The 20,543-nt window shown below is 37.9% G+C and overlaps 1 protein-coding gene across 1 annotated transcript in view; it reads right to left on the reverse strand.

Moving 5' to 3' along the window:
• Nucleotides 1-20,543, reverse strand: part of IGF2BP3 (insulin like growth factor 2 mRNA binding protein 3) — an 85,710-nt gene that overhangs the window by 3,707 nt on the left and 61,460 nt on the right. The window contains exons 4-13 of the mRNA XM_063450713.1: nt 16,645-16,696; nt 16,496-16,559; nt 13,579-13,890; nt 11,593-11,727; nt 10,219-10,341; nt 9,988-10,123; nt 6,398-6,529; nt 5,770-5,889; nt 4,677-4,751; nt 74-205 (exon numbers count right to left, since the gene is read on the reverse strand). Coding sequence (XP_063306783.1) covers nt 74-205; nt 4,677-4,751; nt 5,770-5,889; nt 6,398-6,529; nt 9,988-10,123; nt 10,219-10,341; nt 11,593-11,727; nt 13,579-13,890; nt 16,496-16,559; nt 16,645-16,696 — 1,281 coding nt within the window. The remainder of the gene's footprint in view (nt 1-73; nt 206-4,676; nt 4,752-5,769; nt 5,890-6,397; nt 6,530-9,987; nt 10,124-10,218; nt 10,342-11,592; nt 11,728-13,578; nt 13,891-16,495; nt 16,560-16,644; nt 16,697-20,543) is intronic.

The raw sequence follows: 20,543 nt of genomic DNA on the forward strand, positions 1-20,543 counted from the left end.
TGGTCTCATACAAGTCATGAGTAGATCATTAATTTTAGGAAGAAAAAAACAAAAACAAAAAAAACACACTTACAGTTTTGCCTCCTTTGCCTATAACACGTCCAGCAGCATAAGAGGGAACTTTAATATGGGCCTCCAGCTTGACTTCTTCCTTGGGTCCAAAGAAGTTTTCCTCTTTCAGTTTCCCATAGATTCTTCCTTGGGCCTAAGGGATTTACACACAAAAAAATAAAAATTTTAAATAATGTAGCTATGTTTTTACATACCTTACTTTTACCAAAACTATGCATTAATATCAATACTTTCATTGATCTAAAACAATTGGGAAAGAGAAGTTACCTAATCACATCGTACCAATTTTGAGTACGCCTATGCAAAGCATGATAACACAAGTGCCTAGAGTGCCACTAATAATGTGAGATCGAGTAAATACAAACATAAATTTACAGAACAAAACCCCAAATCAACTAGATACAGCTGGGACCAAGTAGCCCTCCTATTATACTATATTACACACAATTACTGAGGAATAACATGCTAACCCTAGAATAATTCTATAGAAGGAAAAATTTATGTTCCCGATTGGTGAGAAATATTTTACTCTAGAACTGTCACATTTAAAGCTTTGAGAATAAAGGAGACCTCGGTCGGGAAATGTAGGCCTTTGGATTGGAAAACATTTTTGTTTCTCCACTCCATCCCTAACTACCCTTAAAACGTAAATCTACTCACATTCGTAGCACACCCTTCGTACAAACGGTAGCCATGTACTTTTTAAAGTTAGGAATTATCTTTTAGTGAAATGCCGGATATGAATAATTGTACTGTAATGAAACTTGCCAAACTGCAACAGAGCACAACTATTATCTTATCTATTCAACCTATACCAACTTGTTTACACTCCGTTCTAAAATCTTGAAAAATTAAGATTGTCAAAATGTATATTTTTTACTGCTCCATCCATTATAAAGATACTAGTTGCTTGAAAAATAGCTCACAATAATGGGCTTAATGAATTCGAATGCCCTGATAATCACAAAAAAAAGAAAAAAAAATATTTTGGACAAAGCAGTTACTATTTATCTACATAAAAAATATATATAAAAATAAAATATGCTGGCATGCCAGAAGTTTACTCTGGATTAATGTGCAACATTTAGATCTACCCAAAAGTGATTCTTGTAAGCTTTTAATATTTAACCCAAACTGCAGCTTGCGATATTTAGCCAAAACGGATTAACATTGAATATACTGTCCAAATAAATAAATATATATATAAAAAATTACAAAGTCTCAACAATGATGTGCTCTATTACACAAAAGTCAAATGTGATATGCGTACAGCTCAAAAGCCCTCCATCAAGAACTATTCATAGAGTATAAACAAATAAGATGTGTACAAGTGTTCCTTTCAAATTATGACACTATCCATCATCACATATTTGAGGTTTAAATTTTTGCAGATTACTTGCATTTAAGAAGCTCTCAACTGCAATGCTCCCCTAGTACTTATTTATTTAGTCGGGTAATAAGTGAAGAGTACAATGATTTGGCAAAGAGTGGCACCCTCGGTATGTTGATGCAAGCTTGCATAGTGCCATCTTGTTGAATGACAACATACTTTGAATTGCATACGAGTGGCAAAATAAGCCTGTAAACCACATCAATTCTTCCTTCATTACCTGCCCTCCGACTAAGAGGCATGGAAGCAACAATTACATTGACCGCTTCCTCCAAGCAAGACGCAGCCGTGCAACAAAAACTGTGAAAGGTTTTAGCAAAGTGAAATTTGCAGAACCCCCCCAAACAAAAATAAAAGGTAATTGGCTATTTCTCCATTAACCACATATGCTCCTTGAACGGGTTATGGGACAAGGGGTTTCCCAAAACAGTCAACAGGATAGCTGGTGGGCAAGTTGGGATTTGTTAAAATACCCTCAGCTATAAAACATGGAGGGTAACATAACATTAATCGAGTATTCCTTCCACATTTACAGGGTATTTCACTAAAGTGAACTTAAGGCAAAAGCAGCTGAACTGGAATCTTCGATTTGAAATTCACTTTGAATTCTTACTTTAGCGGATAACCCTGTTCGATTGTCCCTTTTGCATTACAGTGAAGGGTTATTCCCTTCTATTTGTACCCCTGCACAATATCTATAGCACAGCATGCAGACGACTTGTTAGGAGTCTGTGGGTATGTTGGGTTAACACAGAGCTATACAGTACAAAAGTGAGTGAAAAAGAAAAAAAAGTTTACATTTTTGGCAGAGTTAAAAAAACAAAAATCCTGCATAGCAAAGATGCACTGTGGTTAATAGATATTAGCGGAAAGCCCCTCTCTGTATACAAAAGCTCAAAATGGGAACCAAGAGGCAGCACATTTCTACAATTGTTTTTTATATTTCCCCATTAAAATTACACTTTAATATAGGTAGGAGTTATTTAGAACAGATAAATTGGTGAGAAGGAAGAGAGACAAAAAAGTGCTCGGATGAATGGGACACATTTCCCCCCCACATTTCAATTTAATTAAAGTTTGTTCCTAAAACCACCCCTATATTTGGCGTCTATTTGGTAACCCAAGGGAAAGTGGCAACATTCAGCGGAACATCCAACTACCAATTACCAGCATCTGATCTCAGCAACCATTTCTACATACCCAAAAGGCGCTTTTAGTCTGAGCCCACTTTAAACGACTTCGCACCACATGAGTGGAATAATTTCTCTTCTATTTTATCCGTTACTTATACAGGTTATACTAGGATTTTTAATTCTTTGTCTTTTTAGGTTGTACCCTGAAATATAGTAACTTGCATGTGTGTGCCATTATACACTATCTTGTATGCCATCACCTAACGGTTTATTCACTTTATATGTTGCACTTTGTGTGGTTTGAGTGACACACAAGGTGATTGGAGCATTATTCTTCAATTTAAACCTTTTGTATACATACTGTTCTTACGTTTCCCCTCCCTACCCAAAGTGCTGTGCATCTAGAACAGCCAACCCCAATGCCAGTCGCTCTTCGTCATTCTTACAGAGCTCTAAACATACATTTCCCATAAAGCTGCATGTTAAAAGAGGGCTTCTATTACATATTGCTGGAACACTCTTCTCGTTTCATTTGGTATTTGTCCAAACTTGTGATGTCAAAGTATTTTTAATCTGTCCCAGAGATTCTTGTCATGTGACTGTCTAGACTGGAAGCTTGTTACCATTCAGAGATGTCACAAATATATTCACTTCGTGCAAGCTGAAGAGTAAGGCTCGTAATAGGAAGTGAGCCAGGCATCCACACCAAGAATTCTTGCCTACTGAAATTATGTACAAAAGCAAAAAGGGGGAAAGGGGAAAAGAAACAACCAGCTATTGGTCAGGGCGGATAGATCGTAACTTTTTTGGTTTAAGTCTACTTGTAACCTTAGTCCACACATTACAACACTAAATGCATCAGATTCCTTAAAAAACAAAAGGGAATCTTTCTTAAAAGTCATGAAGCCTACGTATCGTATATCCAGACATTAGGGTGCCATCTTGTGGCTTTTAATTGCAGTCTTAGATGCGACTACATTTCTATATAGAGATGCAAGGTAAAATTTCTCAGTACAAAACAAAATCGTAATGTGCAGTTATCCTGCAGGGAAAGAGGAATGTTTGTTATGGTTGAAAAAAAAAAGTAAGAAAAAGATGGCTAGCTTGTGTAGTATGACCTTCTCAAATCACAATTTCGACCACTTCCTTCAAGGAAAACAATTCAGTTCTGGATGAACATCTGCATATCACAATGCCCAATTTACCCCCAACGTCAGATGAAGATAACCATGTTCTTAAAGATCTCACTATACCGGTAGTTACTACAATTGAACCTCCAAGAAACGCATGATAATGTGTAAATATCCTGGCTGAGATGCCTAAACTGGGACCAAAACAAGATGCAAACAACTTCACTAAATGAGAGAAATATCAAACTATTAAAGAATCACTATAGGGTCAGGAACACAAACATGTATTCCTGACCCTATAGTGTTAACACCACCATCTAGCCCCCCTGGGCCCCTCATGCCTCCATAAATATAGCAAAATCATACTGTATTCAAGCCAGAAGCTGTAACTCTGCATGAGGTTTGCCACAACAACAAAAACAAGCAGTCTGCTGACATCAGAAGTGGTGGCCTGATCCAATCACAATGCTTCCCCATAGGATTGGCTGAGACTGACAAAGAGGCAGATCAGGGGCAGAGCCAGCATGATTCAAACACAGCCCTGGCCAATCAGCATCTCCTCAGAGATGAATTGAATCAATTAATCTCTATGAGGAAAGTTCAGTGTCTGCATGCAGAGGGAGGAGATACTGAATGTTTGGATGCATTTTAGGCAGCCATGACCCAGGAAGGATCTCTAACAGCTATCTGAGGAGTGGCCAGTGAAGTTATCACTTCTCTGAAAATACAGTGTTTACAGCAAAAAGTCTGAAGGTAATGATTCTACTCACCAGAACAAATACAATAAGCTGTAGTTCTGGTGACTATATTGTCCCTTTAAACTAACAAAATGGAAAACTAAACTCTGCTCTAAAGGGGTATCAGAATGGAATCTTGCTAGATCCCAAGGGTTGGCAGAGCTGCCTAAAATAACATTACACAATTAAAGAAAATTGTTCACTAGGACTATACCTTAAACTGGGCTTCCGGTGGTCCAGTGATGATGACCATTCGTAGTTTGGCATCAGGTCCTTCGGCAGGAGCAATCTGAAAATATATCACAGGTTACTTTGGATTTTTATTTGTTTAGCAAGTACATAAAGTATTTTTGTATAAACTAAATCATGGGACCAAATTTTATGTACGTTTGCATATGTTTATAAAAATTGAAGTCACGCCAAAAGAAAATCCTCATACGGTAATCTGACCAACACAATATATTTGGCAAGCATTTATGACCATCAGACTAATACAAACACACTCATGACTGCAGGGTCAGTCATATACACATGGAAAATAACGAAGAGTTTTCCTTGACTAGACACGAGCCAAGATTTTAGTGCAGTGCTTCTAAAGTAACTGTAGACTAAAGGGACATTATAGTCACCAGAACAACTACAGGTTAATATAGTTCTGGTGAGTAGAATAGCTCCCTTCAGGCATTTTAATGCAACACTGCCATTTCACATTGCCCCTAGGGACACCTCCAAGTGGCCACTCCTCAGATAGCCACTGGAGGGGCTTCCTGGCTCCGTGCTGAACAGTAAGCAGCCCTGCCGGTCAGCGTCCCCATGCTCTGCATGGAGACTGAATTTTCCTCATAGAGATGCATTGATTCAATGCATCTGTATGAGGAGGTCCTGATTGGCCAAAATGGCAATGGAATACATGTTTGTGTTCCTGACCCTATATTGATCCTTTAAAGAGAGGGGGAAAAGGTCATATTAGGAAAAAGCATAAAAGCATCATCACTTGGAATTCAAAAGGAAATGTATCAGGCCTGTATATACTTTAGTAGATAAGTAGTAAAATTCCTCTACTGCAGCCCAAGAAGTCCACCTGTCTGTAGTAGGTCAGGTAGGGAGCATGCACACAAAAGTGAGGAATACCAATAAAATACTAGAATTGGAAAATAGATGCACATTAGCCAAGCAGAAGTAACCAATAACCAAATCATGAAAATGGAAAGACTCCATACAGTATTTTAGCCAATGTTTAATCAGCTTGTTAGATTTTCCAGATCTTCGTCCTTGCACTCAAAGTACTTCTAAAAAAAACAAACTACCTTAATTGAGGCTCCTGCAAAGCGGGAAAGTTGCTTGATGTGTTGTCCTTGCTTGCCAATTATAGCTCCTACAGCTAATGCCGGGATGAAAAGATGAACAGTCTCCGATTCGGGCTGTTGCTGAAATGAAAGTTAATGTTGAGGTCAATAAGTCTACAATCAGAATGGAGCCATATGATTGTTCTAGTGTTGTAACAATTAGTGACTTTTGTATGTGGAATTGATAGATAGGACCCTATAGAGGCAACCTACACTGAATTGTTTTCATTGTATGAATTTTTATTGATTTTCTAGGTAAAACAAATACAAAAAAATATATAACAGGTACAATCAACCAGCTCTTCGTGGTATTACTACATACATGTTAATGTGTCAAGTTAGCTGTAGTTAGTCTATTTGCAGAGCATTCTATGGCCTATCTGGAACAACCCAGTTCCTAGTAGAGACAATAAGCGATAAACCTGTACCCCAGTGGGGGAGCGCAGAGAGCCTGCACTAAATTTATGTGGTGTGCAGATCTTTGTTTAACAATGTACAAGACTAAACACGACACCCCCCAGTTTAGATTTGTCCAGTGGTCGTGCCATTTGCAATAACGCAAACTCTTTATGAAGTGGACCACACTTACCCCAAATGGTGGATATGAAGAGGATGTGGTTGGTGAGGAAACACCAACTGAGGGAGGTGGCATTCCTGATGAAGATGGTGGGAACAGTCCCAGCGCATTTAGGTTCAAACCAGGAATCAAATGGGCTTGCAACTGTATTTAAAATAAATAAATAAATAAAAAGGAATATATAATAAATAAAAAGGAATGAATTAAGATCAGATTTGGCACTTTAGAAACCATTTTAAGTAGATTCTTCATTTTGCAAGTTAAGGAATATAAAATAATTAAATCCTGATAGATTATCTTGAAACCTAGAACAGTTTAAAATTACATCAGCTGGAGAGTGCAACATAATACGCTGTAAATGTTTAAACATGCATCAAAACAATATTAAAATAGGTTTACGGACTATGGTATCAGGCTACAAAACTGCCTAGACTTTGCTACTATGAAACATACAGGTTATCTACAAAACGTTATAGATAGAACATGATAAAATAGGATGAGTATGCACCATTTGCATATAAGAATACTGGTCAAATCTTGAAACTGAAAGAATTCTTCCATTGTGAGCGAGATATACTGAAGCAATGGATTCTTCAAGACATCCCACCCATAGCTCACTCGCCACAACTTTCTTTGAGAGACTATCAGCGTAAAAACATTGCTGGAGATTCTGCCCACAAGTCAAGTTTCCAAACTCATACACTAGGAATGGTCCAGCTGGACCGACTCATTTTAGAGAGCATCTTATAAATCACAGAATGCACGATATGGATCCGCTTTGGGATTTCTGCCAACACGCTTTGAATATAGGAAGGTGAAGGCAATAAGGTTTCATAATGGGGTTAACATTTAGGATAGACACACAAAACACACTAGGGCTTATTTTCAGGGTAGGGCTTATTTATTTACGGTTCCGGTATGTACATTGAACCCCCCCTTTAATTAATCCACCCCCCCTTTAATTAATCCACCCCCTCTAATTAATCCAGACCCCTTTAATAAATCCACCCCCTCTAATTAATGCACCCCCTTTAATTAATCCACCCCCCTCTTTAATAAATCCACCCCCTCTAATTAATCCACCCCCTTTAATTAATCCACCCCCTTTAATTAATCCACACACCCTCTAATTAATCCACCACCCCTTTAATTAATCCACCACCCCTTTAATTAATCCACCCCCCTTTAATTAATTCACCCTCCCTCTAATTAATCCACCCCCTCTAATTAATCCACCCCCTCTAATTAATCCACCACCCCTTTAATTAATCCACCCCCCTTTAATTAATCCACCCCCCTTTAATTAATTCACCCTCCCTCTAATTAATCCACCCCCTCTAATTAATCCACCACCCCTTTAATTAATCCACCACCCCTTTAATTAATCCACCACCCCTTTAATTAATCCACCCTCCCTTTAATTAATCCACCCCCTCTAATTAATTCACCCCCCTTTTATAAATCCACCCCCCTTTTATAAATCCACCCCCCTTTTATAAATCCACCCCCTCTAATTAATGCACCCCCTTTAATTAATCCACCCCCCTCTTTAATAAATCCACCCCTCTAATTAATCCACCCCCTTTAATTAATCCACACACCCTCTAATTAATCCACCACCCCTTTAATTAATCCACCCCCCCTTTAATTAATTCACCCTCCCTCTAATTAATCCACCCCCTCTAATTAATCCACCACCCCTTTAATTAATCCACCACCCCTTTAATTAATCCACCACCCCTTTAATTAATCCACCCCCCTTTAATTAATTCACCCTCCCTCTAATTAATCCACCCCCTCTAATTAATCCACCCCCTCTAATTAATCCACCACCCCTTTAATTAATCCACCACCCCTTTAATTAATCCACCCTCCCTTTAATTAATCCACCCTCCCTTTAATTAATCCACCCTCCCTTTAATTAATCCACCCTCCCTTTAATTAATCCACCCTCCCTTTAATTAATCCACCCTCCCTTTAATTAATCCACCCTCCCTTTAATTAATCCACCCCTCTAATTATTCCACCCCATCTAATTAATCCACACACCCCCTCTAATTAATCCACACCCCCCCTCTAATTAATCCACCCCCTTTAATTAATCCACCACCCCTTTAATTAATCCACCACCCCTTTAATTAATCCACCCTCCCTTTAATTAATCCACCCTCCCTTTAATTAATCCACCCTCCCTTTAATTAATCCACCCTCCCTTTAATTAATCCACCCTCCCTTTAATTAATCCACCCTCCCTTTAATTAATCCACCCCTCTAATTATTCCACCCCATCTAATTAATCCACACACCCCCTCTAATTAATCCACACCCCCCCTCTAATTAATCCACCCCCTTTAATTAATCCACCACCCCTTTAATTAATCCACCACCCCTTTAATTAATCCACCCTCTCTTTAATTAATTAAGTCCCAGGCATAAAATACCGGTATCTACTCACAGTTCAAAGAGTCCTACCACTGGGTGCCTCACCGCCCGGAATGGATCCTTCCGCTGAAGATCCGTGAAGGCAGACTGACGGCGCTGCGCACGTCGTCATCACGCTGCGCGATGCCGCGGCCCGCAACGCTCCTCCCCCTCCTCATAGAAGAAGGAAGTCCCGCCAAAGGTAAAATGCCTAGGTCTTATTTTTGGGGTAGGGCTTATATTGCAGCCCACCCCGAAAATTCGGCTAGGGCTTATTTTCGGGGAAACACGGTGTATATATATATATATATATATATATATATATTTCGGGGAAACACGGTGTATGTGTATATATATATATATATATATATATATATATTTCGGGGAAACACGGTGTATATATATATATATATATATATATATATATATATATATTTCGGGGAAACACGGTGTGTATATATATATATATATATATATATATATATATATATATATATTTCGGGGAAACACGGTGTATATATATATATATATATATATATATATATATATATATTTCGGGGAAACACAGTGTATATATATATATATATATATATATATATATATTTCGGGGAAACACGGTGTATATATATATATATATATATATATATTTCGGGGAAACACGGTGTGTATATATATATATATATATATATATATATATATATATATATATATATATATATATATATATACCCCGTGTTTCCCCGAAAATAAGCCCTAGCCGAATTTTCGGGGTGGGCTGCAATATATATATATATATATATATATATATATATATATATATATATATATATATATATATATATAATTTTTTTTTTTATTTTTTTTTAAATAAGTGTTTCTACTACATTATTTGTACACCTATAGCTTCCTTGTAACATTATTGCAAACGGTATAAAATCTTTGTAATTTTAGCTGTAAGCAGCACATATGCTGTAATACATTAAAAGAAATGATCAAATAAAGGGTTAAGTCCAAATCTTTCCAGCAAGGCTGAACTTTCTGCAAAGTCCTGAAGATTCTATAGCAATCATTCCATTCGGATTTGATCATTTCCTCTGCAGCCTTATGCTAAAGGCTGTACAATGCTATAGGAATACATTTCTACTTCCCACCCATTCAGAACATGCAGAACAATCACTTACATTCATAGCAGCGATGTCATTTTCGTAGGATTCTCTAATTTTTTTCATTATTTCTTCTTCTGCTTTGGCACATGCCTCAATACTGCCTTTTACCGTAATGGTACGTTCGGGATTGTACAGTGTTAGGTCCTGCAAACTGAGGTCAAAAAGCAGAAACAAGGTATAAATGCACAACAATGGTGGAACACAATGCAATGCAGTGGAGAAAGAACAATGAAAATGCAAACTTACGGAGAGATTGTTATTTTTGTGTCTGTGTCCTGCTCAATCTTCTTCAGATTTCTTCCTTCTTTGCCAATGAGGCGACCCACAAAATTGTTGTGTGCCAATATTTTCAGAGGAATTTCTTCAGTGCTAAAAAAATAAATACAAGATTTAGTACGAGGAAGCAAACAAGTGCTACTCTGAGCTGCAGAGTCCTTGACAGAGCTAACAGCACAATCAAATGCACATCTTATCAAGCTATCAATATGCTGCCACTATTTATAGAATCTTAAGCAAATGCACAGACAAGAGTCTTACAAAAAGCACATTAGTAGTGCAGCTAAAGACTGTTTAGTTTGTTTTATATGATGCCTATTTACAGGTATTATGGTGTACACTTTGGTGCTTGGTGTCACAGTAAGATCAGTGTAGCAGACACCCTAAAGCAGGTCTACACAACCTGCAGCAACCCCAGATGTTTTAAACTGCAATGCCCATGATTCATTAAATGAAACAGAGAGCCAGAGAATCATGGGAGTTGTAGTTCAATACATCAGGGAAGGTGGGACCCAGGTTGTGCAGGCCTGTCCTACAGTGTATTGTTGTTGTGGTGGTGCTGCAAGTAGACTGAGAGCAGTCCCTTTGGTTTTCCTAAATCTTGGCATACCCTAATCCTGCAATGTAACTAGGCTGCCATTGTGCAGCCTTGATGTGCAATGGTAGACACTAGATTTGCTTAATGGCTTCAGTCCATTCAGCTGCCAAATAACTTGGAACATGATCTTGAGAAGGTTTAACTAAAAAAAATGCAAAATATATTAAACTAATAAGCTTCCTATATTCGATGGAAACATTTTACAGATTGATATACAGCTAGTAGTGGTAAACACATCAGCAAACATTTTTTCAGCTTAGACATTCTGTGGTGGAACATGAAGATAGTTTGGATATTTTTAAAATTCAACACCAATTACTGCTTAGCGGTGGAGTGGCATCACAGAAGGGGTAGGTAATTTATGTAGATGCCGAATAGACTTAAATATAAAGGGATGAAAATCAGTCAAGGCAAAAAGGGAATTTCTGTAATGAAGAGGTCTGAAAGTAGAGTTTGTTTCACACAAGCAATCCACTTTAGAAGCACTGCATTTAAGTTCCTTAAGCATTTCCCCCTATAGATTCCCTTTAAATGCACATTACTGCACAAACTCCTGTGCTGAAACCTAATTCCATTGGTCCAGTATGGATTTGGAGAGAAATGCAATATTATAGTTTGACAACAAATTAAGCGGATTCTAGAAAATGGCAGACCTTCAGTCCCCAGGCAGTAACCAATACTGAATAACTATAGAAGGGACCGCAAAATAGTTATGACAATTTACACCGCACATGGTCTTTACTTACAATTTGGTGTCCTGAGCCTCCTTCTGCATGATCTCCATAATTATTTTACAAGCGGTTGAACAGCCTTCGGGAGTCGAATGAATTGTAATAGGCTTCTCTGCGGCTCCAGCATTTTCTTTACGATGTATATCGATTCTAGCAGAAGGAACAATCATAAATTACTAAACTATCAAAAAAATGTATACAGACCCAATCATTTTCCTCGAACCGGTGAGTCAACACTCTACAGTCGCAGACAAATCCCATAAATACCAGCCATCCTATTACCGAATTATATCTTGCAAGGAACCAAGGACAAAGACCACAGTTTGTCTAGTCTATCCAGTTCTCTATACTATGTCCTTTAAATTTTCATGTTCTGGTAAATTGAAAGACATTACCTAGGGGCGTGAGCCTCTCGGTGTGAGAGACCACACACTGAAAGCAGGGGTGTCAGACACTGGCAAAGAAACGGATAATGTATTTAGGAAAGAGGAGGAACTGACCAGTAAAGAGACTATTGAAGTACTTCATTTAGTGAAATTGGGTAGCATTTTATTGTAGTTATGAAGGTCTATAGAATGCAGGGTTACCGGACTGAAGAAAAAAAAAATAACTACTCAAGTGCTTGCACTTAGAATTGTTGCACTTATCAAATGCAAGTTTTAAACAATAGATTAACTGTTAATAAATAAGTTGTAAATGGCAGCAAGAAGACAAAAACCTTCTGTATGAAGTTCCTTCATTTAACGATTCCATCACTATACTCCTAGTTTCACTGTGTTTCTAATTATAGAACTAGTGTATCACAGCATGCTACCGTCACATTTTAGAAGAGATGCACACATTTTTTTTTTTTTTTTTTAAATGCCTTGGAAAAAAAAATACATTTTAAAAAGCTATTTAAAGCTGTTATTGAAACATAAAATGTGCTACGGCATAATAAATGCAATGTTTAATTAAACATTACAATTTTAAATTAAAAGCACAATATGTAAGACTGCTCATAAAGGTCTATCACTACACACTTTGAAAGTGATTGAATGAATTAAAAATATCAAGATTATTATAACAGACCACCTCTCTGGTCAATACTATGGACATTTACACACACAAAAAAAAAAAAAAAGCGAACCACTCTGCAAACATGTGAAGTACCGGGTGCTGAAACTGGACCAAGGGCCGGCACCAGCCGAAAAGGGTAGATATCAATAGTAGAAACATTATCCAGGCACTCCAGGTATCTTCAAATGTGTTTGTCAAGCCTGGATCCCTTTTCTACTATTGATTACTACGGACTGTCACAAAGTGCAGGGAATGCAAGTATGGTTTATACAGAGCACTTTCTATACTCTGGGTGATAGGCAACCTTCGGCACTCCAGATGTGCACTAAGTCTCCCATAATGCTCTTGCCGCCATGTCAGCAAAGCATCAGGGGAGATGTAGTGCACAACATCTGGAGTGTAGAAGGCTGGTTGCGCTCCACGTCTGTGGTGTTCCAACAATTACATCAATTCTTTATTAACCTCTTAACATCTGAAGCCATTCTACATCATAAAACTAGCCTTTAAAGATGTTATTTCACAACAGAATGTCCCTCCTATTTAACAAATGCAGGGCTGCATAGAAGAGCAAAAACAACGTAAACCGAACATTCCATTAAAGCACAGTCTTTAAAGACCAGGTTTTGATCTATAAGGAATTAAAGCGCCAAGCTTCCTTTGCTCCAAAATTTCTATATTACAATTATATTAAAGCCTAGATTTCTTGTGTATCTCCTGGCCTTCACCATATACAAGTTCAAGATACCAGCTATTCTGGCTCGATTGACTACCAAGTAAAAATGTGTCATAAGAACTAGGTGCTCAAAGGAATTCCTATTTTGTTACTCCCATTTTATATAGGTAGTTCTATTTGGTATAAGTTACAAATAGCCATCTTAATATATCCGGGAGACATTTTATGTGCTGGGTTATTAAACAGTGTATCAAATGAAAGATACTTACTTTGATTGAGTTTGTTTAGTGATGTTCCTGATTGTTGCTCCTTCCTTTCCAATAATAGCTCCTACAAATTGAGTGGGGACCAGCATTCGCAATGGAACCTCTGACTGAGGTTTAGGTCTTGCAGCAGCACTAGGGGACCCCTGTCTGGGGGGCCCCCTTTGCCCAAACCCTCGCCTCCCTTGTGGGTGTTGCTGCTGCGGCTGTTGCGGTAGCTGCTGAGAGGGTGCTTGTTGTGTGGCCATTTCATCAGGAATATAAGTTACCTTCAGTGAGTAATTTTCAAGCTGGTAACCGTTTAGTTTTTCGAGTCCCCTAATTTAAAGAAATTAAGATATTATGCATTCAGTAGTTGGATTAGAAAAGCATACAAACTTGGCCAGAGGGAGAATACCCCTCAACTTCAGTATAACATTTTGGCTATATATTTTACCAGAAGATAAAAACGAAAGGAAGACCCCAAGCACTATAACCACTACAGTACAGGTCTCTCCCTAGCCAAATAGGTCATTTACACAGTGGACAATAATTTATACTGACACAGGGCTCAAAAATTCGCACTTCACACTATTTGAGTGAAAAATCAGCCCTGGTGAATAGAATCTCCATGCTTGCAGTGGATTAAAAATGATAGAAGAGCTAGAGGAACAGGACCTTACATTTTAAGCCCTGTTAACATTTTTCTTCAATGAACAAAACAGATTCAAGCAAGGATATTCAAATTATAGCAGTATTAAAGATTATAACTTGAAAGCACTTCAGCTATGGATTGGACATCTCGACTGCTAAACTACTGTACTTTTAGATTATCACACAAGTCTACTTCCATAACTTAGGCAGACAACCAACACCACTGTCATAGGTACTGCAGCCTTTAGAGGCGTCCAACTTGAAAATGTTCTGCTTTGGTGCAGTTAGCTGCAGCTGGAACTCTCCTTACTGGTGGTTGCCAAGCATGCCACCTGGTTCCATAGCGGTCTTGGTGCCTACTGTCAAAGAGCCAGATCTCTGATCTTTGGCGTGCATTTGACAGTGCTTTAATTTAGATGCAGTGGCACCAACTCAGAATAAAATATATTTATCTCCATGTGTGACCTCCAAGGCTATTTCTCCAAGCAGCCTTTGCAGAGCTTATGAAACCCTGGATTCAAGTCTCCCGATTAGAACATGCCCATTCTAACTCTGCAGTTTGTTGTGGTCTGTGTCTCCTTTGGTGCAATCCGTCAGCCTTGCAACCCACGACTGTCAAATTATTGGTCAATCCTGCAATTCATCAGCCTTGCACCCAGACGGCATAATGTCCAGATGCAAGAGTGTAAGTACTTCTAATGAGATGGCACAATACTTAACTATTAAGATCTACCAGAAAACCAGCTGTAACTAAATATTATTACAACCACTAAAATGGATAGCAAGGTTATTATATTGCATGCATTTCACCTCAGCTTGACGCATGAAAATAGTTTCCCTCAATGATTTTCTGTTTGTGTTTTAAAGGGATACTATAGGCACCCAGACCATTTGATCTCATGGAAGTGGTCTGGGTGCAGAGCCCCTGTCCCAGTAACCATCAATTTTATTGTCTCATAGGCAGCCACCAGAGGCGCCTCCTGATGTTTAAGCGATTTTTACTCTGTAAAACGACGCTGGATGTCTTCACGCATGTCCAGCGTCTGATTCAATGTTTTCCTATGAGGAAGCTCTAATGCGCGAGCCATCATTGATGCCATGGGAGACGGATCCCAGTGGAATTAGGTAAGTGAATGAAAAGATCCCCGATCTACTGTCTCGGGGGTTGCAGAGGCACACTATATTGTTAAGAATACAGGTTTCTATTCCTAACACTATAGTTTCCCTATAATAAAGATGCATTCTTGAAAACATCAGGATCCCTACAAATACAAATTAGCAGATAATACATTGTCACACCTTTGTGCATCAAATATATTACAGACCCTACTTGAAATATTGCAAAATAAATTTCATCTTATTGTTACTATACATCTTCTCCCCATCCTATATGTTTATTTAAAGGACAAGCCATTGAAGCATGTACATTTTGTACATGACATTTCCCCCCACAACACTACGGAATGCAGAGCAACTTTGCTGCTCCACACACCAAAAAAAATAAAACATTAGTAACTGTTGTGCAAAACTCAGCGATAATTCCTCTTTAATTTGGAGTTGCACAGCACAGATAAGTTACACCATTTGTTGTACAAGTAACCTCTCATATGGACTACATGATGCCCAGCAAGTCATGCAGAGCAGCTAGAAGGGCCTTCAGGTGTAAACTTATCTTCTGAAAGGATTATCAATAGTTCTCCATCAAGCAACAATTCTGTCTCCAGCTGTTCCTCAAAGATGCAAGAGACATTTTGAGATTAAACAAAAATAAAAATACATTTGCAAAATTTGGACTTAAACCAGGACAAGAAGACTCTAAGCTCACTGACACCAAACCATTCCATATTATCTCCATGCGAGTGCTGTCAATACTCATGACTGCCACTAGGTGGCAGGAATTTCCAAGCCAAGTGCGTTCCAGCTTTACACACAAGCACTGCATCCTTGCTATGTAGTGGTAAAATGGGTGGGGAATCAAATTACAAATACTCTCAGCCATGTGTTGAAGCAGAGTGGAATGGCTGCAGCATCCATGCAGATTCAGCAGTGTGTACAGCGAGAAAATTGATACTGGTAGATTTTAAATTCACTGTTCTACATGACACACAGCCATAGTCACCCTGCATCGCACTGCCAATTTATCTGGCTCTGCAGCTCACAATAATTAATGAACACATGGGGGCGGTTGTATACAAGACAAAGGTCATACTCTGGTTTCTAAAGTGTTACAATACACAAACAGGTTACACATTGGTATCATCAAGCATTCTGCACACCATAATATACTTACTGTCTTGCGTGCTCCTTATTGGCATAGGTTACATTCACTACAGCAGTCTCTGTGTCAGTATTCACTACGGAGAGGGGAAAAATTAAGGGTATTAACACATTTGAATTTATAGATTTTAAAATAAACAATGATCTTAACAGATTGCGTACCTTGTTCACAGTTTTCAACTGTTCCATACTGCGCTAAAAGACTGTCCAAGACCTGTTTTAAAAAAAAAAAAAAAAAGAAAGAAATTTAATTAACAAAACATATATTTGAATTTTGTTTTATTGCAGATTGACAAACATTTACAATGATACGTTACATCCCACAGAAACGTTAAAACAGTATCATGTGTGAGCAAAATAAAAAGGTTTTACAGTCAAGCAGCAGTCTAAGATCCAAAAGGTCTTCACTATAACAGTTTATAAAATAGAATAAACTTTACAAGTGCCATTATATTTGCACCACTATCTAGATCAGGGGTAGGCAACCGTGACCCATTAAAATCCTTGTAAATATATATAGTACACCAGTTACAATTGGTAAATAATGGCAATCAAAGCCCTGAAGTAAATCCATTTCCTATTTATACACTCACAGACCTTTAATGCAATTTGTAGAGGGAGATTCTGAGCTGCTGAAAATGTAAAGGGGTCAGGTTTCTGAATAGCTCAGTTCTGTCTCCATGCAAGTGAGAATCCCCTTCATTGATTGATGGGGGGCGGGAAGGCAATGGAATGCCTACTTCAAATTTCACATTCCTCATTCCTATTGCCTGAGGAATACTGAGCTGGGAGGGGCATTGCTGCCATTTGCAATGGCCCAGCTGCCCTGCAGAATAGCAGTGCTGGAGGGGGTGTGGGAGGAGAGGAAAACAGAGAGCTACTACGCCTAGAGCAATAGATGGGATTCCCTCTCTTCCTTAAAAACAAAGACCATCTGGATATGTGTGACCTGAGCCTCCCGCAAAAGAGTATTTTTGTGATTTGTTTTTCCTCTTACAATAGTAAAACCACCCACATGTTTATTTGTAGTCCTATAAACCCTTTTGCTACATTTGTAGAAATACAACTGCTGAGTAAAGCCCCAATTTGCTACACAATTCCCTTCAATAGTATTAAAAAAACAAAAAAGGTTACATTTTTCTGGTTCTGCTTGTACAAAAAGGCAACAACATCTCCATTTAGAAACACGACATAAAACGCTTTAAGATCTATGGCTAGGCTCGTCCAAACACATTCTTTGTGCATTGTATGGCAGGATCAGGGAGAAGTGCAGTGCTTAACAGTAATCCAGTGCAAATGTTGCCATAGGATCTCACATACCAAACAGGAGCCTCGCTGCACAATTCCATTTAGTGTTCCGTAAACTAGTACAGAAAAGAAAAAAAAAAAAGCCAAACAATTTGCCTCACCCAGCAATAATGCACTAAAACACTATCTGCTGTACGCACATCACTATAATCTACCATTTCCAAAAGTAGATATTTTGGAGTTTTGGAAAAGTGAAACATGACCCTTGCTCATATTCACCGAAAACACACCAACACCTTTTACAGCCAGAATGCATAATGAAGTGAAGACAATGAACTAATAAAAAGTGTATTTGTAATTATACAGCACAAAGTTAAATTGCATGTAATTGGTATTAATTTGCTTGCTTACAATTAACTACAAATGTGGTGAATTTTAGCTTTCAAGAGTAATCCAATTGAGGAGCAGCAGAACCAAAAGCACTAATGCTTGGCTTAAATCACCCCCAGCTTAAAACAAAGCCATTTGTGTAAAACTTTGTTTTGTAACGTGTAGACGCTATAACTTAGGAGTAATACCAGCTTTGAAATTTGCATGTGGCGCAAGATAGTACAGGTTTGTGGAATACAAGTCAAATAGGAAGATGCCCCACATCAGATTAAAAGGGGGATAGAAAATAAAAAAAATAAAAAAAACAACTTAACACTGCAGTAAACAGTATTGAGCCTGTGGGCAGCAACCATGTCATGAGTGAAAAGGAAGTATTTTAGAGTTGGTAGCTTAACAACGAAGCAGGAAATTGATTAATGCAGAGCAGTACAATGAAGAAAAAAAAAATAAAAGAAAAGAAAATTTAACAAAAAATAAAAACAAACAACCAGAGTGTATGAGCTCGCATTAACCGTGTTTTTGTCTTTCCAAAGCTGAACTAAAGATTTAGCATGAATGTAATCACACACACACAAATAAATCAAAACAAGATTATCCACAACCTACAGGGACAAACCATTAGGACACAATACCTCAGTTTAGGACAACTGTAAGGAGGAGAAGAAAAAAAACCCTGATCCTACTTACGTTTGGCTACTGTAGGGATGTGCGATGCATTGGCAACAATAGGCATTTGCTACCTTTGAACAGAGCAGTAGGGATGTTCTTATATCAACTCTGCCCTAGCATGGCAATAATTACCTAGGACTATATGTGGCGATATAGGTATCTCCCATGTTTAAGCCCATGCTACCTCTGGTCTCAAATCCCCACAGTGTCCTTTAGATTGTAAGCTCATGGGCCATCTAGCTAAGCACTTTGTATTAAAGAGCTTCAATGGCTAGATATCAGCTTACTGGCAGGCTTCTCTCTACCTTTTGTATTTGTGTATATTGTTTGTTCTCCACTAATTGTACAGCGCTGCAGAATTTGCTGGCGCTTTATAAATACCAGTAATAAATAAATTAAATAAAGACCAGTTTGTGAAAACAAATGTTGTGGCTACAATGGGACAAGATTTCATTGATTTCCAGGAGACGATTGAGCTGTAGAAACAACCTATACTGGCATTGAAAGAATTGTAAAATTTTTGTTAAAATGACCGCTACATTTTATTTTTCCACACATCACATACATTTTCCGAAATAGAAGGGATAAGTACATTTTTATAGATTTTTTTTTTTTTTTTTTTTTTTTTTTTTAAGTAATGGGAATGCAGGTTTCCTCACTGGAATTCTCAAGGGCACTATAAAACCACTTCCTACATTATTGTAGGGAAAGCAGAAAATTAAAAAAAATTAAATAAAAAAGTGTATGTACCCCAATAATAAGACATCTTAATTTTTTAATTTCTCACAGTACATTCCTAAAAAATAAAAAAAATAATCAGAAACCTAAACTATATTAATTGAAGGAATGGTGGACCAGAAGATGAGAGGGCCACATCAACAGCTGATTTTAAGAAAATGCTTAATGATTGCCCTTTTGCATGAGTGAGGGGAGAGGGAATAGTCAAGCCTGGAGGAGACCTACATACATACGGAGGAACAGGAAGAAGAAAGGGGGGGTATTGTAAAAAAGAAAGAAAGAAAAAGTGTGTGGTATTTGGTCACAGGGGGTTAGGCAGTGTGGATTTTTTTTATTTTTTTTAAAGACTAAAAGATCTATAGATTCAAGTGAAAAGTTAGGTGCAAGGGTAAAATGAAATTTAGCCTTGCCAATATGGACAATTAAAAATTAAAGGAACTGGACTTGGATAGTGTTGCAGTATGGTGGGAAAAAGTGGTTAGTATGAAATGAGTGTGGGGAGAAACAATTGAGATGGGAAAAAAGGCGATGTTAAGGGAGGGATTTTGCTAGCTTTAAGGGATGCAAGATTGCAGCAGGAAAAAAAAAAAAAAAAAAAGAACAGCACAGTGCCAAGTGGAAGGGGGATGGGAATGATTGAAGGGATATGGGGGGTGCATAGAAAAGTGTATGGAAAGATCAATAAATGATGTTTGTGTGCATGATTTAAATAAGGGGCAGGAAGTATTGGAAGTCTGAGAAAGGCAAGATAATACGCAAAAGGGAACATGGAGGATTCATAGTGTGCAGCGTGGCAGCCAAAGCTGAGGTTCAATTAAATCTTTTGCAACAATTTATTTATAAAATATTTTACCAGGAAAGATACATTGAGATTTCTCTCGTTTTCAAGTATGTCCTGGGATGAAGAATGAAGAAATGCTAGAAGTGATTTGTGGGATAAGACCAGTATTGCATAAAAAAAAAACCAAATACACATTTAATAGAGCAGAGTTTTTTTTTTGCCTGGTTGCTTCCTG

The sequence above is a fragment of the Pelobates fuscus genome, chromosome 4 (assembly GCF_036172605.1).
Source record: "Pelobates fuscus isolate aPelFus1 chromosome 4, aPelFus1.pri, whole genome shotgun sequence".
NCBI lineage: Eukaryota > Metazoa > Chordata > Amphibia > Anura > Pelobatidae > Pelobates > Pelobates fuscus.